This window comes from Bos indicus, chromosome 2 (assembly GCF_029378745.1).
Source record: "Bos indicus isolate NIAB-ARS_2022 breed Sahiwal x Tharparkar chromosome 2, NIAB-ARS_B.indTharparkar_mat_pri_1.0, whole genome shotgun sequence".
Taxonomy (NCBI): domain Eukaryota; kingdom Metazoa; phylum Chordata; class Mammalia; order Artiodactyla; family Bovidae; genus Bos; species Bos indicus.
The window spans coordinates 56,444,794-56,472,732 of record NC_091761.1 but is presented as its reverse complement, the minus strand read 5'-3'; the positions used below and the strand labels follow the sequence as shown (position 1 = coordinate 56,472,732).

The following is a 27,939-nucleotide window of genomic DNA, read 5'->3' as shown; positions in this document are numbered from 1 at the left end:
TGAAAAATGGTTTTGTTAAGCAAAGTAAGCATCCTCTTTTTAATTATAGGACTTCTCATAGCTGTTAATATGGTATACATATAATGATTGTCTAAGATAGAGCTATGATATCCTTTTTTAGCACATAGTTTTGGGTAATACCATTTATTTTCCTAGAGCAGGTTGCAGGAAACAAACTTTATGAAACTCTGCTTTAGCTCTTTCTGGTCTACAGAATTTCTTTATCATCTGTATAATTGAACAACACATATATCATGCACATAGGAACCCACAAAGCAGTAATGACACAGGTTCTTGTGCTTCAGATCAGAGAATCTAACTCAATAAATCAGTTGGTGGGGCATCTCTGATAAATCCCCAAGCCATTCTTAAGTGGATTGAAAAATGTGTCTTGAAAAAGTGATTCACTGAGGTCATAATATATCAAACATAACTTAGCACTGAGAACACAGAGGTAAACATATAATTTTGCTATCAAAGATCTCTCAATGAATACAATAGAGGTGAATATTAAATCAAAGATTTAAAGAATATTATGATGAAAGATTTTTATCATGGAGGTGCCAATGAAGGAACAACAATTTTACCTAAATGGAAAATGACATGGAAAATCTTATTCCCACTAGTAGCTCTTTGAGCATAAATCTTATCTTCAAAACGACTTTACAAATTTCTTGATAGCAATGATCTTTCTCCTCTTTCAGAATTTAGAATAAAGTATAATTTAAAGATTTTAATGCTACAACAGGTCTTGAAGATCACATAGCTTCAGGCCTTCACTTCATTATTCACTTCATTATAAATTGAAACTGTAAAATATTATGAGCTTTGTCCTAGTCTGTTACAATAGTGATAGCCAGAACAAGGGCTCAGGTCTCAAGATTTACAGACTAACTTTTTTAAAAAAGCATTTTTAGGTCGACCTAGAGGGATGGTATGGGGAGGGAGGAGGGAGGAGGGTTCAGAATGGGAAACACATGTATACCTGTGGCGGATTCATTTTGATATATGGCAAAACCAATACAATATTGTAAAGTTAAAAAATAAAATAAAATAAATAAAAGTTCTATTAAGACACTATTAAAAAATAAAAAGCATTTTCATATTTCAGATAAAATTCTTATTCCATGAATAATGTTGTTTTGTCATTTTTTTTTCTAATCAACATTATGTAGAGTCTTAAAACAAAACCAAAAAATAAAAATCCTAGAAACAGATTATTGAGTTCAAATATCAGGTATACCCATGTGAATTGAGCACTCTAGTTAACTACCCCAAGCCTGGATTTACTTATATATTCAAAAGGGATAATAACAATAATTTCTCCTCACAGAGAAAAGCATTTTGAAGCATATTTTGTTTTTCAACTCTAATTATTTACAATAAATTTTATACTTGGATAATATTTAATAGGTTGCATTTTAGATGTAAAATGACAAGAATGTCTAGTACAGACTTACTGAGAAGCTTAAATGTATAGTAATGAGGCTTAAGTATGGAAAAGGTAATGAAATTAAGCCATCAGAAGTTGACCACCCATAAAGAGAGATGCACAGTAAATCCTGTGCTTGTGAAAGCTCATTTGTGCTCATCATGTCTGACTGTTTGCCACTGCATGTTCTATTGCCTGCCAGGCTCCTCTGTCCATGGGATTCTCCATGCAAAAAAACTGGAGTGGGTTGCCATTTTCTCCTCCAGGGGATCTTCCCTATCCTGGGGTTTAACCCGGGTCTCTGACATCTCCTGTATTGGCAGGCAGATTCTCTACCACTGAACCACCTGGGAAGTCCAATTTAAAAATTAGGCATGCTTGTAATTATTATGCAGTTTCTTTAATTTCTCAAATAACTCATACTATCTATAGTAATTTAAATTCTGTAAGAAGGCAAATTGTCAAAATAGGAAAAATTTTTGTTCTCTATGCCTTGTTTGGATGACTCTTGGAAAAGCTGTTCATGGCTCAAGGTAATTTTGTTACTGTAAACTCTAATGTGATGCAATAGAGAAAAGAGCTGACCAAATCTTGGAAACTGAATTAAATTCCTAGTTTAATATCATACTACCTAGATGATCCTGAGAAAATCACTTAGTCATTTTGGCTGAATATTCTTTGTGAGTGTGTGTGTTCGTTGCTCAGTTATGTCCAACTCTTTGTGACCCCATGGACTGTAGCCCACAAGGCTCCTCTGTCTATGGAATTCTCCAGGCAAGAATACTGGAGGGGGTAAACCATTTCCTTCTCTCGGGGAAATTACCAACCCAGGAATCAAACTCAGGTCTCTCACATTGCGGACAGATACTTTACTCTCTGAGCCACCAGGGAAATCTGTTCTTATTTGTACTAAAAATATAATAATAAAGACAATCATGTCTTTTTCAGAGATTCTGAGAAAGCAATATAAGCATCTAAAGTGATATAACAAAGACAGATTTTTCTAATTTGTAAAATACTATAGAAGTGGTAGTGATCATCATTATCATTATCATTATTATTATTTGGAACTCCAACTCCCAATAGGTCACCGCACTTTCTTATATCCGCCCCTTTTCCTATGTTCCTCCTATTCTGAGGAAGTCATTTTTCTGTTTACCTGCCTTGCCCAAGCCACAAGTCTTGTAAGGTTTGTTTCATTGCTGTCGTTGTGTTGCATTACATTTTGATTTATCCCTAGCTCCTTTTTACTCTATAAACTGGTATCAAAGTTCCACAATTATATATAGTTAATTTTCTCCCTTTGTATGAGTTTTTTTCAACTCTTTGGATATGCCATGCTGTCCTATATGTCTTTACTTTTCCATAAAACTTCTTTTTGCCTGAATTGCGTCCTGCTCTGAAGTGGATCACATAATCTGGCTAATTCATACTTCACTAGTCTTGTCCAGGAAAATCTCACTGATTCCAGTTGAGACAGACACATGTTCTGTTTTCTTGACTTTAGAGGTACTGCATTGTATGATAATTATTTGCTCATCTGCCTACTAACTGAACCAGTACTTTGAAACAGGGGTTGTATCTTTTATTTTTATACAAAACCTAGAAGAGTGACAGATGTACTCTGGAGAAATATGAGTTGAATAAATGAATGAGCAGATGGATTTATTTTCTGTTAACCAGTCATAACATACTTCAATTTAATGTCTATGACAATGAATTTTTGTTATGTTGAAGTGACATTTTAAAGATAAAAGTATGCTCATTCTAATCCCAAAGAAAGGCAATGCCAAAGAATGTTAAAACTACCACACAATTGCACTCATTTCACGTGCTAGAAAGGTAACGATTAAAATTCTCCAAGCCAGATTTCAACAGTAAGTAAACCGAAACTTCCAGATGTTCAAGCCCAAATTTAGAAAAGGCAGAGGAAGCAGAAGAACCAGAGATCAAATTGCCAAAATTCATTGAATCATAGAAAAAGCAAGAAAATTGCAGAAAAAAAAATCTACTTCTGTTTTATTGACTGTGCCAAAGCCTTTGACTGTGTGGATCTCAACAAACTGTGGAAAATTCTTAAAGAGATGGGAATACCAGACCACCTTACCTGCTTCCTGAGAAACCTGTATGCAGGTCAAGAAGCAACAGTTAGAAGCAGGCATGGAATAACGGACTGGTTGCAAACTGAGAAAGGAGTACGTCAAGGCTGTATTGTCACCCTGCTTATTTAATTTATATACAGTATACAACATAAGTAATACTGGGCTGGATGAAGCACAGCTGGAATCAAGATTGTGGGAAGAAATATCAATAACTTCAGATATGAAGATGACACCACCATTATGGCAAAAAGTGAAGAGGAACTAAAGAGCCTCTTGATGAAAGTGAAAGAGGAGAGTGAAAAAGCTGGCTTAAAACTCAGCATTCAAAAAAAAAAAAAAAAAAAAGATCATGGCATTTGGTCCCATTATTTCATGGCAAATAGATGGGGAAACAATGACAGACTTTATTTTCCTGGGCTCCAAAATCACTGCAGATGGTTACTACAGCCACGAAATTTTTAAGACACTTGCTCCTTGGAAGAAAAACTATGACAAATTTAACAGTATATTAAAAAGCAGAGACATTACTATGCCGTCATAGCCAAGGTCTGTCTAGTCAAAGCTATGGCTTTTCCAGTAGTCATGCATGGATGTGAGAGTTGGATCATGAAGAAGGCTGAGCATTGAAGAATTGATGCTTTTGAACTGTGGTGTTGAAGAAGAGGCTTGAGAGTCCCTTGGACTGCAAGGAAATCAAACCAGTCCATCCTAAAGTAGATCAGTCCTGAATATTCATTGGAAGGACTGATGCTGAAGCTGAAACTCCAATACTTTGGCCACTTGATGGGAAGAACTGACTCATTAGAAAAGACCCTGATGCTGGGAAAGATTGAAGGCAGCAGGAGAAGGGGACAACAGAGGATGAGATGGTTGGATGGCATCACTGATTCAATGGACATGAGTTTTAATAAGCTCTGGGAGATGGTGAAGGAGAGGGAAGCCTGAAGTGCTGCAGTCCATGGAGTTGCAAAGAGTTGGACATTACTGAGTGACTGAACAATAACAATAACAAGCATAGTTATTGTTTTATATTTTATATTACAGTTTTATATTTTATATTCTACTTTAAAATGCATCTATATCTCTTCTGTATAAATTATTGTTTATAAATACTAAATATATATGATATTAATCACCCCAAATTTATGATTAAATTAGTACACTGATTCCCAATCAATAATAGAATAACTGGGATAATTGGATTTCAGCTGAATTTTAACATAATAACCAGAAAGATGATCTATTTTCTTTTCCATTCTTACTAACCAACATATCCAAAATGATACCATTGACGTGCTACCATTATAAGAAAGTATCCCCAAGCTACCTTTTAAATGTTTATAGATGCTTTATTAGATTAGACATTCCAATGATCTTTATCTTCCCTAAACAATCCTTGCTCTATTCTTCACTAAATATTGGAACAGAGATTACACTTCTCAAGAAAACAGGGGTAGTAGTAGTATTGGTATATTCAAAACATATGCAAATTATGATAGCAATCAGACATAGAAAAGTTAAATTCCACCTTTACTGAATACTCAGAATTTAAGCTGTCATTTTTGGAGCAAGATTGTATAATAATTTATACAGCTATGGCATTTCCATCCTGAAGCTCATCTCATATAAACTAAAATCCAAGTTGCCCTATTGTCTCACTCTGGGGAACCAGGAAAACAGTATGAATAAAAAGGTGTCATTAAATTTTATTTGTTAGAATCTGTTTATCTGTTGTTATACGGCTTTAATCATTTCATAAAAATACCTGATTTTTCTGTTTCTTGGGTTATAATCGGATTCCATATCATACCTCAAATATTATTTAAAATGGAATCAAAGGAGTCTTTCATAATATCTGCAATAGTTTAATATTTTATCATCTTAATTGACACTTTTGGCAGGTTTATATTGATGATAAGTTCAGACTGCATCAGTTTATGGGTTAATAACTCCCACCTGGGAGAAATAAACCTTAATGCTAGATTCAGATGTGTTCACTAGGGTAGGATACATTTTGCTTTATAAATAGGAAATTTCAAAATGCTGTTATTAACAAATAATGCTTCTTTTACTGTTATTAACAAATAATGCTTCTTTTATTTGGAAAATAAAGCATCTTGAAAATTATGAGATGAGAGCTAAGACAGACATACTGATTTGAAGAAAAGGACAATGGACAAACTAAAATATCTTCTGATAAAATACCAAATGACTCAAATATACATATTCTTTTGAATGAATGATGATGATAGCCAAACAGTATCTGACCATTATTTCTTGTACTATCTATAGAATCAGACTCCATTGTGACTCTGTTTCATTTAAAATAGAATTGATACTCTTTTGTTACTATGGTAAAGAAAATATTTTATTTTATTTATTTTTTTTAAGAAAATATTTTAAAAGGTAACAAAATAGTCCACATAATTATATAGTGAAAAGTTAAAACTTGCACCACTACCTTGGAAACAATTTGTAGTATTTACAGTACAAGTCTTCCCCATTAAGTATTGCTTTTACCCAAATTAATATTTAAAATTAAGTTCCATGCACATTATAATATGATCACTTTGTTAATTATAAACATGAGACAGTAAAATAGAGATACATTATATTAGCAAGAAGTAAAATTTAATTATTGCATATGGTAAAAGCAGTGATTTGGTGAACTATTTAATGGGAAATTAATTAAGACAGCAGAAAATTCAGAGCACTAGAGTTAGTATAATACTTGTTTATTGCAAATGTGTGATATTTTTAAAAAGCAAATTTTCTCTAAATTTGTTACTTTAAAAACATGTTCAATAGGTTGAACTTCTACAGAGATCATTTTGGAGTATGTAATCACTCAAATTATAGTGTTAAAAAAAGAGAATGATATGCGTTCTCTACCTACCAAAATAACATAATTGAAAGTAAATGATAATGGTCATAAAATATAGAACTTTAGCAAGCAGCTTTGACACTTCAATGTGTGTTCATCCCTTATCTAAATTCTCCAGCCAGCTGTCCTTGATCCTTATGATGACTTGTTCTTCATTCTCACAAAGAAATGCAAATAAAATCCAACACTAATATCATTCTTCCCTGATATTCCCACTACGCTTTTCCCCTATGAATGCGTGGATAATGCACTGCTATTTATTATTCATAGATACTACTTATGTCTCCTGCTGTAAAGTTGTTCAGGAATTGCAATACCTCCATTCTTGACTACTACAAATGCTGTAAAACAGTATCTAAGAGTTTATCTTTGCTTCTCTTTCCTCCAAGATTTAAAGGCATTATAATTGGATAAAACTGTGTTTTATTCATTTCATACACTTATTGGTTTGTTAGAAAAGCTGTGTTTAAAACCTTAAAAAATACTTGCTCTAAAATTCCATCATCTTAATTTTCTCTTTCTCTGTGATAGTCAGATTTGTATTTTTGATTTCCCAGTTAAAACTTCTACACATTTACACTTTTCATTGGTTCCCAGGTTAAAGTCTACAGACCAGGATTTACCATATTGAACATAATCCACAGTCTTAAGCTTTAAGATTTTCAATGTTTGTTACAAACCCAGCACGAGGATCTAAAGACAGGTCCCTGGGAAACTTCAGCCTTTTGCTAACAAGTATAGTAGGGTATAAGCCATTAAGTTTGGATACTTCAATGATCCTTTTTTCTGTGTCAGACCAATAGAGGTTTTTTCCAATCCAATCGACAGCAAGTGCATTGGGGACGGCTGTGTTATGCACTACCTAACAAAATAAGAATTTAAAAAGTTAACATTTTAAATGCCTAGAATAAGAACAAAGCAATTACTTCTTGATTTTTTTAGAGATACATAATTGTATTTAAACACTGAAAAGGAATTTAGATAAGCACAACATATAGAACAATTTACCTAATAAAATTACTTGTTTGTGAGATTACTCAATATGTAATCAGGCCCCTAGAAATTCCATAAAGGTTTAATGAAAGAAACACCAAAATAGAAAGTTGTTGGATGGCTACACAGTTGTTTATTATATTTTCATTACAGTTTACTTATTCTCTCAAAATTTGGAGCAAAAATTCTATTACAGGTAGAGGCACACCTATACTAGCACGAAAAATAATTGATATCATCTATTAATAACAGGTTCTTGGGGAGGTATCAATTAATTCAACACTCCCCCAACTGTCTTTGCCCTACTTAAACTACCTATTACAAAGAAAGAAAGAATATAAGCAAAAATATACATTAAGTATTTAACCTAACGAAAGGGAAGTAGAAATGTATTCATTCAACAGTTGTGTTCAGTTGCAACCTATGTCAAATATAATAAGGATATAGGCTATGTATGCACAAATATGCTGTATTAAAAAAACCAATAACATTTATTCTGAATTATGCAACCTACTGATTATTTTGGTATTATATATATGTGTGTGTACATATATATAAGTATATATATAATTTCAAGATTTCATTAATATTTTAAAAATTAATTGCTTCCACCAAAGCTCTATATACAATATTATAAATGGCTTCAAATATTTTTAAGTAATAGAAGGGTTCAATCTACTTGAATTTGAACTTCTTTTAATATATTTTACTACATATATACAGTGCAAATGATTTTATTTTAAAACCCAAATTAGCATAGAAATGGTGTCAAGTAGAGTAGTTCACATCTAGAATGTGACGTGTTTAATTTTGATGTTCTCCACTCAAAGCATTCATGATTTTACACAAATGTATTCAACTATTCCCTTCTATAGCAAAATAATAGTGCTATAATTTCAATCTACATTCTAATAATTATTTTTTTCAATTACAAATTCTCTAACTCAACATTTTCTTTCATATAAATCAACACAATTAAATCTCAGGCACTAATCATTCAAGCTGAAAGTATTCCTCACATTATATATGGTTGTGAATATAAGTTTTCAGATTCATTTACTCAATTTGATTTTTATCTTATAGCAATCATGTTATAATGAAACATGGATAAGAATCTCCAATTTCATATTTAAAGTATACGTTAACACACTGTACAAATGTGAAATTCAAACCAACCTAATACATTCTATGAGTCATGTCATTACCATCAAATAACATTTTCTATTCAATTTAACCATACCAATACAATATTGAATTATCTCATCATTGTAATATCTAGATACCTTAATATCACTTCCATTTAAACACATTCTATTTATGCGACTGCCATTCGGTCGACTGGAATCAATCCAATAGATAAATTCTTCTCTGTAATCAAAGTCTATACCAATAACATTGTTTAATCCCTAAAAATAAAAAAGAATATATTTGAATAATAGTTAAGAGAAATCTTCTTACAATATTTTAGGAATTCATAAGAATCAATATTTCCCTTTGAATCTAAATAGTTACAGTTTTACAATAAAAAAAAGTCTGTGACCAATTCTTTGTAAAAGCATCATATGTTTACATTTTCTCTATATCATACACATAAGATGTTCCATAGTTTATGTGAGCATATTTCCAAATAGGAAAAATATTGGAGTGTTTAAAGAAAACAGTTTAAGTAAATAGTCAATAATATGGGAAAAATTTCTTTTAGAGAGAAAAAGGAAAAGATTTTCATTTTAGGTTAATATTAATTTGATGCTATTATGAGTATACATCTAAATTGAAAAGGTAGACAATCCCCAATAATTTAAGATAAGATTTTGATAGATATCTGATGAAAGTCAGAAAAGATTTTCAAAGTTTACTTTCCCTAACAGCCTTTGGTTCAACAACATACTAACAGTCTCTGTTTTTCTCATGCTTCAAGCAGCCTGTTAGGCAATACAGTGCCATATTCGAATTTAAAAGTTAAAACTTTAGTGAATATTTAACCAAAGAGGAACTTGGTTAACATCTTTTTATTCCACATGGTAGAAATGTGAGGAAATCCTTCCTTTCAGACTCACAGTTAGTGCATTTTTTAGCAGATAACAAAATTGAATGTGAATTCAGCTGATGGATTTTGGATAACACAGCTCCTTTGGCAGTTTCACTGTTTCACTGATTTGATTTGAGGATTGTTCACTAGGATCTGAGAATCTTCTCAGCTGTTGAGGCGTACAAATGATTGCCCAGGGGTTGGTTTAATTCTGACCTATTGTTAAGGCTCATAGATTTAGCATCCCAATGAGCTAACAAAACTTGAATCAAGATTGCAATTGTGTTAACTCACTTTGAGGGTTGAATATTAATTTATTAATATATAAACTCTTATATATTAAAATGAGTTGACATCACAGACATTTGGGAAAGCCCCAGAGATATTTGCCTTATCTTTATATCTGATGTAAGATTTTTACATAAATATTTACTCTGAAGTTGTCATTAAAGTCACAAATTGGTTTAGGGGTCGCTTATGAGTATTTATAATCCTGTAGGTAAGGATTAGCATCTCCAAGGCAATTGTTTTTTGTTGCTGCTGTTTTGTTTTGTTTTCCTGTGGTTTGCTTTGATTAATTTGGGAAAGGATGTGTGCTCAGTTGCTCAGTGTGTCCAACTCTTTTCGACCCCATGGACGGTAGCCCATCGGGCTTCTCTGTTCACAGAATTATTCTGGTTAGAGTACTGGAGTCAGTTGCCATTTCCTCCTCCAGGAGATCTGCCTGACCAGCGATTGAACCTGCATCTCCTGTGACTCTTGAATTGGCAGGTGGATTCCCACTTGAGCCGCTTGGGAAGTCCTTGGGGAAGGGTGGTTAATTCCTAAATCTGAGTTCAGTTTCCACATTTATTCTCAAAATTCATAATTTTATAACAACACTGCATCAGAGATACACACTTTTTAATAAAACTCTGCTGCTGTTGTTTCTGCTAAGTCGCTTCAGTCATGTCCGACTCTGTGCGACCCCCATAGATGGCAGCCCACTAGGCTTCCCCGTCCCTGGGATTCTCCAGGCAAGAATACTGGAGTGGGTTGCCATTTCCTTCTCCAGTACATGAAAGTGAAAAGTGAAAATGAAGTCGCTCAGTCATGTCCGGCTCTTTGCAACCCCATGGACTGCAGCCTACCAGGCTCCTCCGCTCATGGGATTTTCCAGGCAAGAGTACCTGAGTGGGGTGCCATTGCCTTCTCCATTAATAAAACTCTGGCAAAGGCTAAATTTTTGCTATTCAGATTTTACTTCTTTCCAGTGACCTCCAAGACTAAAAATCACCTATGTATGGAACTCAGAGCAGGTTCTGGCAAAAACTGATTTTTTTCTTCTCATAGTCAGGCTAAATTCTCAGCATGATGGTGTTGAAAATCATAGGCTCATATCTTATGCTTTCATTTGTCCTAAAAGAAGCAATCTTTTTTTCAGTTCCAGATTATAAAGTTAACCCTAAATAGCCTAAACCCACTATGCCCAGATGAATAAATACAAATATATACTTCTTTCAGATGGCATCACTAATCAAGAATAATGATTATAAATGCTAAAAAAATGCAACTAACATTCAGTCTCAGATTCAAAAGATTCATTAAATATTCATTTGCACACTAAAATTTGGAGGACTCCCTAACTAAATACACATAAGCCTTCAATCTAAGAAGTTATCTATGCAAAATCAATCAAGATTCTAAATCATAAATTGAATATATTCCAAGTTCTGTAGAGCACTTAATAAATTCAATAGTAATCTATGATCTTCTTTCTGTTCAAAAGCACTTTTCATTAAAAGAATAAGGTATGGGTTAGGGTTTTGTGATGGACTGGCAATGCAGATAGGTAAATTAGAGCTCTTTAAGAAAGATATGGACAGAAACTTGTTTCTCACTTTAGCAAAGATTTACCCACAATCTCCAATCTTGGCAGAATTACCCTATTCCATTCTTTACAATAATCAATTTAGATAATGAAAATCCAGTTCCAAATTTAGCAAGTCAACTATAATAAATTAAATCCTTGGATGCAGAGGTATTGAAGCTTAGAATTCTGACATATCTATCAAGACAAACTAGTTATTTTCCTACAGCTTTATTCTTAATCTCTACAGAAAACAGTGCAAAACTCTTTTTGCAGAATCATATGCAAGGAACATTAAAACAGTCAAGGGCATGGTCAAAATAATGTCAAAAAGCTACAGTCATCCCGTGGTTTCAGAGCTGAAAATTGGTTTCATCAAAATCCTACTTGCTTCTTTTATTTCTGTGGTTGAAGATTTGTACCCTTTGATTCAAGATGATTAATTTAGAAAATTATGTTTTGTTTCTTTATACAATTTTACTGGAATTAAAGGCACTGCTAGAATTGAATTGGATAACATATTGGAAAGCTACTTGATTAATTTTCATTTCTAAAATCCATGTACATTTTTTAAATGTGTTGTATGAATTTAAGTTATAGCTATCTTAGCTACAACTGCATTTTAAAATATATAGGGTAAAAATGTTCTACCAGTTGTTATAATTTTATGCTATAAAGCTTCATGAGATTGCTACTAATACAATAAAGAGAACTTGTTCTCTTTATTATATTCAATAAAATTAAGGTATTAGAGTAAAATTTAAGGTATTATAGTAAATTATTCTTCCTAATTAACTATGCACAAAATTTCCAAATAATTAAGGCAAGGATGTTGTCCTTTGATTTATTTTGACTGGGAACAAGTGAAGAGAGCCAATTACTGATATTTTCTACTTCAGTCTACATATGTAGAAAAATCTTTGAGGAAAAAAAAATGGTTTTACTCTCTAGAACTCCTTGAAACTTTCTATAATGCTATGATGAAATTGTGGTTAAAAACAAATTTCCTAACAAAAATGGTATATTTCAAGCAACCCACAGTCAAAACTTTAAAGCTTGTTTTTAATTTCTTGGGTCATTACATCCTTCCTCAGTGGTCACCACTAACAAATGCTCTGCAAAGACACAGGTGTCCAGGGTCCGCATGGATTTCTTTATCTTCCTCATACCCTCTTCATTTCCATAAACTACACTAATTGTCTGAAATTCATACCGCCTTAAGTACTAGTGATTCAGTTCAGTTCAGTTCAGTCACTCAGTCATGTCCGACTCTTTGCTATCCCATGAACTGCAACACGCCAGGCCTCCCTGTCCATCACCAGCTCCTGAGTCTACCAAAACTCATGTCCATTGAGTCGGTGATGCCATCGAACCATCTCGTCCTCTCTTGTCCCCTTCTCCTCCTGCCCTCAATCTTCCCCAGCATCAGGGTCTTTTCAAAAGAGTCAGCTCTTTGGATAAGGTGGCCAAAGTATTGGAGCTTCAACTTCAACATTAGTCCTTCCAGTGAACACCCAGGACTGATCTCCTTTAGGGTGGACTGGTTGGATCTGCTTGCCATCCAAGGGACTCTCAAGAGTCTTCTCCAATGCCAAAGTTCTAAAACATCAATTCTTCAGCACTCAGCTTTCTTTATAGTCCAACTCTAACACCCATACATGACTACTGGAAAAACCATAGCCTTGACTCGACGGACGTTTGTTGACAAAGCAATGTCTCTGCTTTTTAATATACTGTCTGGGTTGGTCAAACTTTCCTTCCAAGAAGTAAGCGTCTTTTAATTTCATGGCTACAATCACCATCTGCAGTGATTTTGGCACCCCCAAAAATAAAGTCAGCCACTGTTTTCACTGTTTCCCCATCTATTTGCCATGAAGTGATGGGACCAGATGCCATGATCTTAGTTTTCTGAATGTTGAGCTTTAAGCCAACTTTTTCACTCTCCTCTTTCACTTTCATCAAGAGGCTCTAGTTCTTCATTTTCTGCCATAAGGGTGGTATCATCTGCATATCTGAGGTTATTGATATTTCTTCCAGCAATCTTGATTCCAGCTTGTGCTTCTTCCAGCCCAGCATTTCTCATGATGTACTCTGCATATAAGTTAAATAAGCAGGGTGACAATATACAGCCTTGATGTACTCCTTTTCCTATTTGGAACCAGTCTGTTGTTCCATGTCCGGTTCGAACTGTTGCTTCCTGACCTGCATGCAGGTTTCTCAAGAGGCAGGTCAGGTGGTCTGGTATTCCCATCTCTTTCAGAATTTTCCACAGTTTATTGTGATCCACGCAGTCAAAACTTTAGCATAGCCAATAAAGCAGAAATAGATATTTTTCTGGAAATCTCTTGCATTTTCGATGATCCAGCGGATGTTGGGAATTTGATCTCTGGTTGGCAACAGTCTAATATTTTATCACCAGTAAGTTAAACACTAAAAGAATGTGTACATTAAAATGGTTTGGTTGTACAAGATGGATATAGATAATGCACAGAGAAAAAATCATTTTGATCCATTAAGAACAATCTCTGATAATATATTAGCCAAAATATGAAAAAGATAAAAAATATATATATAAAAAAAGATAGCAGCAGAAATGTCTCAAGTAACAGGGTTGGATAATAAAGTAAGGAGCTGCCACTGAAGCTCTTTTACAGTTCTTTCATGATGACAATAAATACTTTTACTGTATTAGTTAAATTTGTGGTTTTCATCTAAGCTTATAAATAGAATATTCTAAAAAGAGAACTTTTCTCCCTTTGAGAGAGAGTCTAAAAAGAGGAAATGCTGAAAACAAGCAAAAATACTGTAAACAGAAAATATAAACATGTCAATACAAGATACATGTCAATTCCAGAGACAACACAAGAAATTCAATAGTTTGTACACCTAACTTCTAAGGTATAGACATGCTTACAGAGGGTGTGGGGATATACTCTTAAGATAAAAAGATAATTTTCAATATTTTTTAAGCTTGATATAAGCTTAAAATGTTATGGTGGCTCAGTGGTAAAAAATCCAACTACAATGCAGGAGATGAGGGTTTGATCCCTGGGTTCGAAAGATCGCCTGGAGGAGGGTATGGCCACCCACTCCAGTATTCTTGCCTAGAGAGTCCCATGGACAGAGGGCCTGGCAGGCTCCAGTTCATAGAGTCACAGAGAGTGGGACATAACTGAAGCAATTGAGCGTGCAGAAGAAGTAAGTTAAATAATGTAGAAAACATTGGGGAAATAAAAACAATGCCAGTTTAAAGCAGTTATGTAAACTTAATACCTATGGATATTACTCGTCTCTTAAAGAAATGGTTATCTAATGCTTATATTTTAAATATATTTTAGTTTTTATAAAAAACACAAAAATATTGTATATTTTACTCAATCTCTTAAGGTGCAGAATTAGAGACAAGAGGCAGTGCAATACTGTGGATATTGGTGGCATCCTCCAAACTCAAGAGCAAGAGTCTAAACCTCAAATACATTCCTGAATAAGACAAGTATACATGTAAGCACACAGAAAGTTTGAGGACACTGGTGAATTGAGAGCATGGGTTTTATATCAAAGTGGCAGCTGCCACCCACCTGGGATTGTGCCTGTTCAGGGATGTGAGCCCAGCAATGCTACACTGTCCTATTTTTTCATGAATAGCCAGAAATCTGGATTTTCATGTGAAAATTTCATTTTCAATCTGTGACTTAGAGAGAAGCTGGCAAATCAAACTCTTTTTGGAATAGCCAACATCACACTTGCTAACAAATATTTGCACTTAAAGTAAGACTAAATTCCTAAGCAGTATGGATGAAACTCTAACAATAGGAATGGAGGTACCCATGAGAGAGTGAAAAAAATATATTTAGTTAAGCATTCTTTATGTTGTTGAAAAATCCATACATGGATGACCTTTATCATCTAATGCCTCATGCAGGCATAAACATACTATGAGAACATGAAACATCCTTATTTTGGGCACACTTGTTCTAGACAGTGCTATCACATAATCGTGTCACTACTGCACATTTTGGGGCAAAGACAAGCTTGCAGCAGGACAGATACAAGCCCAATCATTCCAAAGAAGCTACTTTTCCTGACAATTAAAGATAGGCTAAAATTAACTATGATTTCTCTAGCCCATGTAATAACCAGTCTAGTTCAGTGATTTGATTTTATGTTATTTTCACTGTAGATTGAGAGGGAAAAACAAAAAGGTTGAGGTAAGCAATTAACATTTCTATTCTGTCATAAGTGAAAATCATTCCTTTTCATCCCAAATAGTACGTATAAACACTGACAATGGAACTTAAGCATCACAACAGATTAGCAGTTCAGATTCTCGAAGTAGATGGGTTGAGGGATGACCACGGTAAGGCTAAATATATGCTTCTCATAACCTTTAAACCACAACTGGATTACAGTCATACTTTTACTCCTTTGCTAATTCCAAATTTTAAAGGCTAGGAATCATCAGTCCCATGTTAGTCCTTAGTTCTATGAACAGAAACTTAAAGTTCTGGAAAAGATGTTTATTTTTAAATCTCATGGATGGGGTGGGGGGCAACTTGGTTAATGCACAAAATATCTTAAAAAAGAATTTTACACCTTCTCTAGCTATTCTTAAGACAGTATTTTAGATATTTTAAGATAGTTTTTTCCTTGCATTAATTATATTTTGCATCTTATACTTTCCTTGATATGGTGTGATATTACAAGTTGGAAGACTCGGACAATTCAAACAAAACAAAGTTTATGGTAATCTTATAGGCATACATGCTTCAAAAGTTCTGATTATGAGGTATTGCTACAGCTCTAACTATATCTGGAGTGACCATATTAAATATTAGCAGATTATCATGGAAATGTCATACCTGTTTTAAAAGTGTGTAGTTGGAGCCATCGGTGCTAATTTTCCTTATCTCATGATGATCAGCAAGAATTAGAAAAGGCTCTTCATCTAAATACCAAGACAAAAAACATGTTAGACTTTTAGTAGTTTTGGTTTTCAACTTGGCTTAGTTTCAGTTTAGTTACTCTAGCAGTGCAACTTCAAATGCAGTGCCCTCTGTAAATTAATGGTTAAAAAATTCATACTGAGCACCTCTGTTGATAATACTATGAAAAGAAAGCAGATACCTGTGCAGTACAGAAAATCTAGACAATTCCAAATCCCTCTCTTTCCCTCAAGTTTCTTGAATATTAAATTATCTAATTTATTTGAAATTAGTGGAAAATACTGCTAAAATCTTGCTTTTTGTCATTCTTTTTAAATTGGAATACAGTTGATTTACAATGTTGTCTTAGTTTCAGGTATACAGCAAAGTGAATCAGTTATATATATATATATATATATATATATATATATATATATATATACATATACACACACACATACATATACATATATCCATTCTTTAAAAGATTCTTTTCCTATATAGGTCAATACAGAATATTGAGTAGAGCTTCCTGTGCTGTACAGTAGGTCCTTATTAGTTATCTGTTTTTTTCTTGTAGTAGCACATAGTAGTGTATATGTCAAACCTAATTTCTCATATGATACAAATGAACTTAGTGACAAAACAGAAGTAGAGGCACAAATGTAGAAAACAAACCTATGGTTACTGGGGGAAAGGGGTGATGGAGGGGGACAAAATCTTATTTTTAAATGAAATTCTGAGAAGTATAATCTTCACCTTAGAAATCTGTAGTACAGCTAAACATTCCTACTACTGAAAAGTGAAAGTCACTCAGTCGCATCCGACTCTTTGAGACCCCATGGATTACATAGTCCAAATGGAATTCTCTAGGTCAGAATAAATCTGAAAATTCCTTCCTGATAACCATATAACTGGCTTATGCTCTCAGAATAACTTCCAAGAGTTTCACTGCCTATATGAACTTTTTCCATGTGCCTGGGGGCTTCTTTTAAGTAGGAGTCTATATCCTTCTTATTTGTTCAACATGCTTTAATATCTTATTTGTTCTAGAATCTAGGAAATACAATAAGAATAATCTAACCATGATTCGTTTATATAAAGATAAAACTCATTTTAAACATCTTTGTTTCTAAAATGCTTTATATACTTAGTCCCTGGTGAGCAAATTTAATATCAGCATATATTAGAAAAAACAATGAAAAAGGTAATCACTTTAATTTTATGAGGACTTTATGGCAGAAAGTGAAGAGGAACTAAAAAGCCTCTTGATGAAAGTGAAAGAGGAGAGTGAAAAAGTTGGCTTAAAGCTCAACACTCAGAAAACGAAGATCATGGCATCTGGTCCCATCACTTCATGGGAAATAGATGGGGAAACAGTGGAAACAGTGTCAGACTTTATTTTTTTGGGCTCCAAAATCACTGCAGATGGTGATTGCAGCCATGAAATTGATGCTTACTCCTTGGAAGAAAAGTTATGACCAACCTAGATAGTATATTCAAAAGCAGAGACATTACTTTGCCAACAAAGGTCCGTCTAGTCAAGGCTATGGTTTTTCCAGTGGTCATGTATGGATGTGAGAGTTGGACTGTGAAGAAAGCTGAGTGCCGAAGAATTGATGCTTTTGAACTGTGGTGTTGGAGAAGAGTCTTAAGAGTCCCTTGGACTGCAAGGAGATCCAACCAGTCCATCCTAAAGGAGATCAGTCCTGGGTGTTCACTGGAAGGACTGATGCTGAACTGAAACTCCAATACTTTGGCCACCTCATGCGAAGTTGACTCATTGGAAAAGACTGATGCTGGGAGAGATTGGAGGCAGGAGGAGAAGGGGACGACAGAGGATGAGATGGCTGGACGGCATCACTGACTCGATGGACATGAGTTTGAGTAAACTCTGGGAGTTAGTGATGGACAGGGAGGCCTGGCGTGCTGCGATTCATGGGGTCGCAAAGAGACAGACATGACTGAGCGATTGAACTGAACTGAAGACTTGAAATTTGCTAAGATCCCAAATGTTTTAACCACAAAAAAGAAATGGTAATTATGTGAAGTGATGGAAATGTTAACTATTAATAATACTACTGTAGTAATAATACAGTAAATGATAATATAGTAAGCAGTGAGCTGGCAAAAAAAAAATTAAAAAATGGTATCCTGGCAAATAAAACAATGGGCTTCAAATAATATGCAAATTGCTTCAGAGGTGAATACTCCAAGAATAAGTAAGAGTGGAATGAAAAATTTAAAGGAGTTATTGTTTTCTCCATGTGTGCAAAATTGTAATCAGTTAAAAACTTAACATTTTAATTTCTATCCTGTTATTTATTTGATAAAAGTGGATGAGAAAACATCTATTGCTTTAAATGTCATCAACATAAATGTATATGAGAAACTGGCAATGCTATTTGATTCATTATACTCATTATCAAAGCAAGAGGAATAGAGACAAGTTAACACCATTTTTTGCCCTTTTTAGGTTATTATTATATACTATTTTGCATCATTTTAATGAGCATGGTTTTATCCCCTGATGAATCATAATTTGTTTTAAGTTATAGGACATGTTTTATTGAATTTTCAGCCTTACTAAGTTTAACACACTACCGGAAATAAACATAAGTTTAATAATACTTGTCTAATCATGGGAAGAATTCACATAGTCTTACATGGATGACTTATTTCTACTGTTTTCATCATTATAACTGTTATTATTATTCTTATTTACGTGTTTTCTCCTTGGCACACATATATGAAGGTGTGTGGTATAGGGAGAAGAAAAAAAATTATTAGGACACTGTCACAACAGGTTCTTTAATAGTTTTGGCCAAACCTGCTCCCAAGAGCTTGTTATACAGCAGAAAGCAGTGCTAGTTTTTTACTTGTTCTCACAATCTACAAAACACTTAATAATTCACAAGACCAAACTGTAATGGTATTACAAACCGAGCAGTGTGTGGACAACACACAAAATCAGAGCGATGGATTCTCAATCAAGGTAAGTAGAGGAGAATTTTGACTTATTAGCAACATCAAGGAGGAATGAATTCCATAAGAATAGCTATGCAATCGAGGATTCATACGTATAACTGGGGCTGGATCAGTGGACAAGTTCAATTCAATACCTGAGAGTGACTTGCAGCCATTTGGATTAGCAGGTTGTATTTCATATCCATCTGTACAGAGGCACTTGTAGGTTCCATATGTATTGATGCATTGCTGGCTACACGGAAAGCCCAAAGAGCATTCGTCAATGTCTACACATGTTTTACCATCATCCTTCAGTTGAAATCCAGGCCAGCATTTGCACTGGAGAATGAAAAATGAGCATAATCAATTTATACCATTGTCATTGTCTCTTCCTATTGGATGTCCATTTAGCATGATTCAAGCAAGAAAATCATTGAAGAATAGACAATGCCAAGTTTTTCTATCCTGCAGCAATTAAACATTAATCAGAATTACATATATGGTGTACAGCTTATGTTTAAAAAGCATTCTCCCTAATATCTTCATTTGACCTTCTGAGGTTGACAAGATTACAAAAGTTAACTGGCGTTAATCAGCAAGCCATGGTGGCTAGAGAATGGCAAGGAAAAACTAAATCATCAAATTCCTGTTTCTTTTTCTTTTTTTGCATTATATTGAATTTTTAGAAGGCTGTTTTAACAACCATAAGGATTAAGCATTATATGGAGCTCTAAAGGTTACTAATACTGTCACATATGTTTAATTTCATTAGAGTCTTACAGAAATCTATGATGTAGACACTATTATCAGTTAACCCATGAGAAACCTAGATGCACAAGGATGAAATTGTGTAGATAAAGCCAGTTGGAGAGCTTGCTCTTGCTGTAATTTTTAACAAATATTAAGGCTTATTTACTATCTATTGGCAGGGTCTGATTCCTTTATCAAACATGTTGTTGCCTGGAGAAATAATAAAATTAACAGTCTCTCCACTAAAATTAAATCAATGTGCATCATCAGATATTTTTTCTTGGTATCTCTATCATGTTCTATACAACCCTCTTATGTGATACTTACTAACTGGCATATCAGTTCTCAGTACAATGTCATGCAATGTACGTCTTTGCATTCCTGAAAATAATGAGGGGTTATGATTGGTCTTTCAGTTGTATATTCAGCACCTGCCAGGTAGCATATGGGAATTATAATTACACAAAATGAACTTATAATTGGTCATACGATTATGATCATATTAACCTTAAGACTATCCTATATAGCCTTTGAATAAAGGAACCTGTGAGTACCGAATAGGAACATGAAGTCGGAACTCTAAATTGTTAAGAAAAGCTAGTATTCATTACAAACATTTGAACCTATGTATCTATTTGCAAAATATTAGAGAGAGACATGTGTGCTTATTATTAAATAATCATCAAACAAATAATTGAAGGGTAGAATTTCGAAGTACAAAAAATGGTGTTCATTGTGTGGAGAAGGACCATTAGCTTCACCTGAAAGTGCTCAAAAGATAAATGAATAATGTTTCCAAGTCCTTTTACATAAAAATGAATCTCTTTACTTCCTTGGCACTTTTATCTTCAATATTTATACCAATATTTATCTAATAATTCTAAACCATTACAGAGGATTTATTTTGTAATCTCCAGAATCCATTAGCAAGCCAGCAAATCAAAGCAAAAGCCACAACATAATTTCCCAAATTCTCCTCATCAGATCATAGCTTTTGACAGTATTACTTTCCTTGAGAAGACTCATCCTACCACCAGATAAGGAAGTCAGGGGAATTGGTGCTTATGCTATGTCCAAAATACAAAAGAGACTGTGTGTGTGAGAGAGAGATGCTAAATGTCACTGAAATATAATTACAAATAGTTAAAATGGTAAATTCTAAGTTGTATATTTTACACAATGTCTTATGGACTCTATGGGAGAGGGAGAGGGTGGGAAGATTTGGGAGAATGGCATTGAAGCATGTATAATATCATGTATGAAACGAGTCGCCAGTCCAGGTTCGAAGCATGATACTGGATGCTTGGGGCTGGTGCACTGGGACGACCCAGAGGGAGAGTATGGGGAGGGAGGAGGGAGGAGGGTTCAGTATGGGGAACACATGTATACCTGTGGCGGATTCATTTCGATATTTGGCAGAACTAACACAATATTGTAAAGTTTAAAAATAAAATAAAATTAAAAAACAACAACAACAACAAAATTTTCAAAAGGCAATTGACAGGCTGCAAAAAGATATCACTGAAACAATTGAAAATTAGATCATGTGATCATATGGAAGCCAGAAGACACATAGGCAGACACAGGATAGAGCTGAATTCAAGGGGCACTTAAGGAAAAGTGAAAGGACGTGTTATAGAATGCATTACATTCCTCTCAAAAGAGTATTGTATAAAGAAACAAATAAGTGTCCCGATTCTAACAGGGTTTGGGGAAACTACTTTGAATGGCTAATGTCAGGTTATAGAACTACCACACTAACTAGCTGGTTTGATAAAAACATATTTATGGAAAATTAATTTCTTGAAGGTAAAATTTGTAAAAGTTATCAAGTGTAATGGGTGGGCATTTCTATAAACAAGTTAAACTATATTTAACAGCAAGTTTTTTTAAGTGTGAAAGAGATTTTTTTAAATTATTTATTTTAATTGGAGGCTAATTACTTTACAACATTGTTGTGGTTTTTGCCATACACTGACATGAATCAGCCATGGGTGTACATGTGTTCCCCATCCTGAACCCCTCTCCCAACTCCCTCCCCATCCCATCCTTCAGGGTCATCCCAGTGCACCAGCCCTGAGAACCCTGTCTCATGCATCGGAAACTGGACTGGTGATCTGTTTCACATATGATAATATACGTGTTTCAGTGCTTTTCTCTAAAGGTCCATTAACCTTGTTTTACCAAAATCATTTTTACCCCCAAATAATTAAAAGGCATTTAAGAGAAATCCTACTAACATAACTTTCATAAATTGAATGAAAAATTAATAATAATCATTTTTGTCCACAAAGATAAAAGATGAAAGATTCATCTATATTTAGTTAAAAAAGAATGGTTTCAAAATGTTTCACTTTCATTTAAAAATATAGTCTTTATGAAAGTGAGACATATATTCAATGTCAAGTTAATATTCCTCATAATTAAGAACTATTTCTGATTGTTTTATTTATATTAATTTTTTAGAGAAACATATTACTAGAAACAAATATAGCTGTCCAAAGTTTTCCTATAACATTCAGAAAAATTTCTTTGCAGATTTTTAAGTGATATTTGAAAATATTGATTATCTTGTATACATTAAAATTCATTTATCTCCCTAAAGTACATTTATTTTCTCATGGTAAGTTACCCTTCCATCAAAATAAGATTCTTGCTTTTTTAGTTAAGTGTTATTATTCCCTTTTGAATAGTTGGATCGATTGTTATTTGTTTTACAGCAAATGTGCAAGTTATTCACAGTCCAGAAGGTATAAATTTTGCTTTTATAAGCAATTTTCATTTTATTGGATAATTTGCAGTAGGATTTGTCTTGTTTTGCTGATACTGTAAAGAGAAATAGTTTACTGTAGAGTTTTCCCCATTCTCTGAAAAAAGAGAAATCCATCAGCTAACATTTTTTCTCCAAAATAGAGAATTATTTTGTAATTAAGATTTTTGTTCAATCTCCTATAAATTAATATTCAGAAATATAACATATAACAGATACATATTAAATTTTCATATATAACATAAAAGTGTGATTATTCTTAGTTGCTCAGTTGTGTCTGACTCTTTGTGACTCATGGACTTTAGCCCACCATACCTTTTTGCTCATGGGATTCTTTAGGCAAGAATACTGGAGTGGGTAGCCATTCCCTTTTCCAGGATATACCATAAATATTATATATATATATGCATGTATATACATATATATAACACAATATATAAAATATTTTCTTTGAATATTTAAGTTTCTTATTCATTATTCTCAGTTATTTTCGTTTTTTATTAATCTATTTATTTTAAATTGAAAGATAATTATGATATTGTGTTGGTTTCTGCCATACATCAACATGGATGAATCATAACCATATATATGGCCCTCCCTCTTGAACCTCCCTCCTACCTCTCATTTTTTAACTGGTTTTGCTTCCCTCAGTAGATGTTTTATTTTATCCATTACATTAGTTTTGACATGTGTTTATATTAGAGAGCATATACATAGCAATTTTATCAGGTATTATATATACTGACTTTTAAAATAATTAGTATGTCTATTTTAACTCAGATTCTCACTTCATTCTATGACTCCAGAGAAGTCAAACAGAAAATACTGATATTTTAAAGGTATCAATAAACAATTATTTCAGTGTGAGGAATCTTATAAAGTAATTAAAATAGTGTAATTTAACATGATTTTCTGGGTAAGAACTATTTCTACCAAAAGTAGTTTTCCACATATGGAATCTTTAAGAAGTCAGCACTCTTTACATGTAGCCATTAAAAAATACTAATCCTTACTTTTAATGTTATGTCAAAGGGTGACCATTTCATATTCTATATTTTTTTAATTTTATCACAATATTGTTATGATAGATTAAAAACAAATAAATCTACTTTGAAATTTAAGTTTAGGCATTTAAATAGATGAGTGAATGGATATACATAATATATGATAGAAATGGATTATTATTTATAACATGACAAAATTATAGCCATTGCCTCTTATAATTTTATAACACATTTCCTGATTTGGGGGGAAATATTTCTGCATTGAAACATAAATCACCAATAATATTTTTTCTGCTTCATCAGGTTTCAAAATATGTACTACCAAAATTAATTATCTGGTACCTACTCAGCTCATTAGGAGCTGTCCTGGCTCATCTGTCTTGCTTCCTTCTACCTACAGTATAGTGTGATGAGTCTGTGCATTTGTGTTTTAAGTCTTACATGCATGGGTGGTTAGTTGCTTCAGTTGTGTAAGTCTTACAATTTGAAATAATTCTTCTTAATACAGTATTGGGTCTAAAAACTTTAAAAATAAACATAACTTTCTTAGTATTTTACTTTTCATCTCTATTTTAACACAGGGGAAATGATTATTATACTTTTTAGGTTATATCCATATACAGTGACCAAAGTAGTTAATTAAGTTAGTCATAATAACAGAAATTCAGATATTATAAATGACAGAATGGTTGTTTGGCTGAATTTACCATTAGATAGAACTGACTGTCATAGAATGTCAAGGCTGGCAGTTAAAAGCCCAAGCATCTTTGTAATATACTTTTTTTTTTTCTCGCATCTTTTAAAGAAAGTCACTTAGGCCCAGATGAAACACTTAGACATAAGAAAGGTGACAACTCCTTCCAATATAAAGAGTTTTGATGTTCAAAACATCTTCCTTATATTGAACAGACTCTGTTTCCCAACTCCTAATTCCAACCTTTGAAACAACTCAGACAAGATATGCTCCCTATTCTAGTACTTCATATATTTATGTATTTATTAATGCCATTTTTATTTATTTGACTCTTTCAAAATTATTTTTCAAACTTTAAAATTTTTATTTTGTGTAAGAGTATAGCCAATTAACAATGTTGTGATACTTTCAGGTGAATGGCAAAGGGACTCAGCCATACATATACATGTATCCCTTCTCCCTCAAACCTCTCCTCCCATCCAGGCTGGCAGGTGACATTGAGCAGAGTTCTAGGTGCTATATAATAGGTTCTTGTTGGATATCCGTTTTGAATACAGCAGGGTAGAATTTCATATATTTAAATACAGCTGAATAGCCATTTTGCTCTTGGTGCAATTTCTTCCAAAGGTGTGTTTTCCAGACCCCTGATGCCACTGGATGCACAAATGTGGATACAGTAAAATTTGTCAAAATTCCTCTTAAAGTGTCATGTCCCTAGATGTGCATAGTACCCCAGGTATGTCCTGATCATCACAGAATTCAGTAGAACAAAATTCTACTGATATCTGTACTACTCCTAACTAGATTAGGTGGCCTCTGTGTTTCACTGAAGCCATGTTCTTTTGCTGATTCATACAGAGCTATTGTCCAGTTAAAATCACTAATTTCCAACTGAATTGCTTTTACTGAGGTTTTCCCATATTTACATAATTGATTTTAACCTAAAATACCACTTAAAGATTTAGTTTGTATGCATCCTCCATTTCAACATACTAAAATAGAGATGTTTTCTAAAGCTATTTCTGTCAGTCAATTTGTCAGTGAATCACCTTCTTCAGGAAAGTGGTACCAACAAAAAGCAATTAGGATATTAGACATGATTTATCTTTTAGTGTACCTGCACTCAGTCCTAATAATTCATGTACTCTGTTTTTTTCTTCCTGTTTATTTGAAAAAAATATTGCATTCTCCTGTGTTGTGATAAAATATAAATGATCAGCCCATTCTACTTCAAAGATGTATGAGAGGGAAAATGAGGGAAGAAATAGGAATTTCAGAGAGCAGTATGCATATTTACCCAGCTATTAACAGCAGTATCTTTCTCAAACACTGACCTTTCTATACTTACATTTTTTTCTTTATGATTACCATTTATTTAGAAAGCTGAACACTTTGAATTTTTTGTCTTCATGATTATATTCTATTTATATACCACACTATTATTATGGTTCACTTGTATAGAAACTCTCCATTTAAATACTTTTAACTCACAATAATCTAATCACTTGCAGTCTTACAGCTATATTGAATTAAATAATTTTTATTATCTCAAATTCTAACCTATCACATGATTTTCTATTTTTGATGAGTACCTACCTTATAACTGACAGGAAGGTCCTGACAATCTTGAGAACATCCACTGACCTTCTTACTCAAACACTCATTTATATGGCAATTCCTCTCATCTGAGCCATCACCACAGTCATCCTTATTGTCACAAAGAGCTCCACTGGGAATGCACCTGCCATTTTTGCACATAAAAAATGAACTGTTGCATGACTGTTCTGGAAAAAGAAAATAAAACAAATGGAACATAAAGGGCATGCCATTGTTTTATACTGCAATTGCTGAAAACATTCACAAATATGATAACTTGTTAGACAAAAATTATAGTAAATATAGGTATATATAAAGTGCTTTATATTCAGTGTAATATTGTATATACAAAGAAAATCAAGGGCAAACAGTTTCATGTTCAAAACACTGCAAATATAGCTTTATATTGAAAATTAGCAATCAAAATAAGCATCAATAGCAAAATTAATGGAGTATTTCTGTCTTAATTTATATTGTGAAGAATGAGTTCAAAAGTGTAATGATAGCTTGACATTTTCCTCAAGTCATAGGTCTCTGAGAAATTGCATTTCACTGAAAATTAAGAGTCTGGAATAGGTAGATATTCCTAAATTCCTTTTTTTTTCCTGGAAATATAACATTGACATTTTAAAATCTGGGCATAAAAAGACGCTTGTGGTGAATAATAGTTGTTTCAAATATAGCTATGGAAAGGAGTTCAGGTTTTGCAGCTATTCAAAACCTGATGATTTAAACATTACTCATTATAATACATGATACAAGAATGCCTATTAACATGTAAACTATGTGAGAAAAAAAAGTAATTGGGTTTATTCTAAAATTTATAACTAGGTATTCAATCTTTGGAATGGTAAAGTGAAAAATAGACCAAGTTTGGCTACATATCTATTTTCTGTTCAAATGATATGCAATTTATTTCATTTTGCCTAAGTTTGAATAATACTGACTTTATCTCAGTAAATCTCAACCTTTTTGATTAAATGTTCTATTTAAAAGGTCCATACATGGAAAGTAACCAAATAGGTCCATACATGGAAATTATCTTCACATTAAATAATGTATTAAGAAAAATGACTTTTTTAAAGCAACAGGATGATGGATGCATATCTGTGGCACAGACTCACATTTCTAAAACTAACTCCAAAACAAGGTGGATTACCAGGATGCTTCTATTGCATGGTGTCAGTAGAAGTATCACATAATTAATTGCATTTTCTCTCAGTGAATACCTCATGAACCTAAAAATGAGTCACAGTATTGCCTTAAAAAATCAATTTTGGAATAAGCATAGTATTGTACACATTCTGTACCTGCACTTTTACACTTTGGGTTTATAGGTGCCTCATCAGAATGGTCTGTACAGTCAAAATCTCCATCACACTGCCACTGAGTATTTAAGAGACATCGCCCATCAGCACAGCTAAACTCTTCTGCATTGCATTGTCGGTACCCTGCAGGCAAAGAAACATTTTACTTCACATAACAGATATTTATTAAAACTTCATTCATAATGTGCACTGAACCAAATTAACCATGTGTTACCCAGGCATCTTATGGGAGATATTTCCTTTTTCTTTATAGGGCAGTTGTAATAATTGCAAGAGATATTTGTGGTTGGAAAAATAGGATTAAAGACCAGAAAAAGAGCTGGAAACAAGGCACTCCTATTTTGTTTTGACCTAAGGGAAAAAAATACATATTGCTAACAAAATGTATATATATATATATATATACACACACACATAACAAAATACATATGCAACATGGGTGTGTATATATATATATATATATATATACACATATATACACATATATACACACACATAACAAAATTTATAATGAGTATATAATCTCTGTTTACTTATTGTCTATACCCTAAAGATTTTCCTTAGAATGGAAAACAAAATCAAAGCTATTATAAATTATTTTCAAGACTGAACTTGGTTA

The 27,939-nt window shown here is 33.3% G+C and overlaps 1 protein-coding gene across 1 annotated transcript in view; it reads right to left on the bottom strand.

Moving 5' to 3' along the window:
- LRP1B (LDL receptor related protein 1B) overlaps nucleotides 1-27,939 on the bottom strand; it is a 2,167,013-nt gene that overhangs the window by 270,564 nt on the left and 1,868,510 nt on the right. Inside the window, exons 54-59 of the mRNA XM_070768349.1 lie at nucleotides 27,303-27,443; nucleotides 25,993-26,180; nucleotides 19,334-19,517; nucleotides 16,149-16,234; nucleotides 8,695-8,817; nucleotides 7,099-7,280 (exon numbers count right to left, since the gene is read on the bottom strand). Of these exons, the coding sequence (XP_070624450.1) occupies nucleotides 7,099-7,280; nucleotides 8,695-8,817; nucleotides 16,149-16,234; nucleotides 19,334-19,517; nucleotides 25,993-26,180; nucleotides 27,303-27,443 (904 nt within the window). The remainder of the gene's footprint in view (nucleotides 1-7,098; nucleotides 7,281-8,694; nucleotides 8,818-16,148; nucleotides 16,235-19,333; nucleotides 19,518-25,992; nucleotides 26,181-27,302; nucleotides 27,444-27,939) is intronic.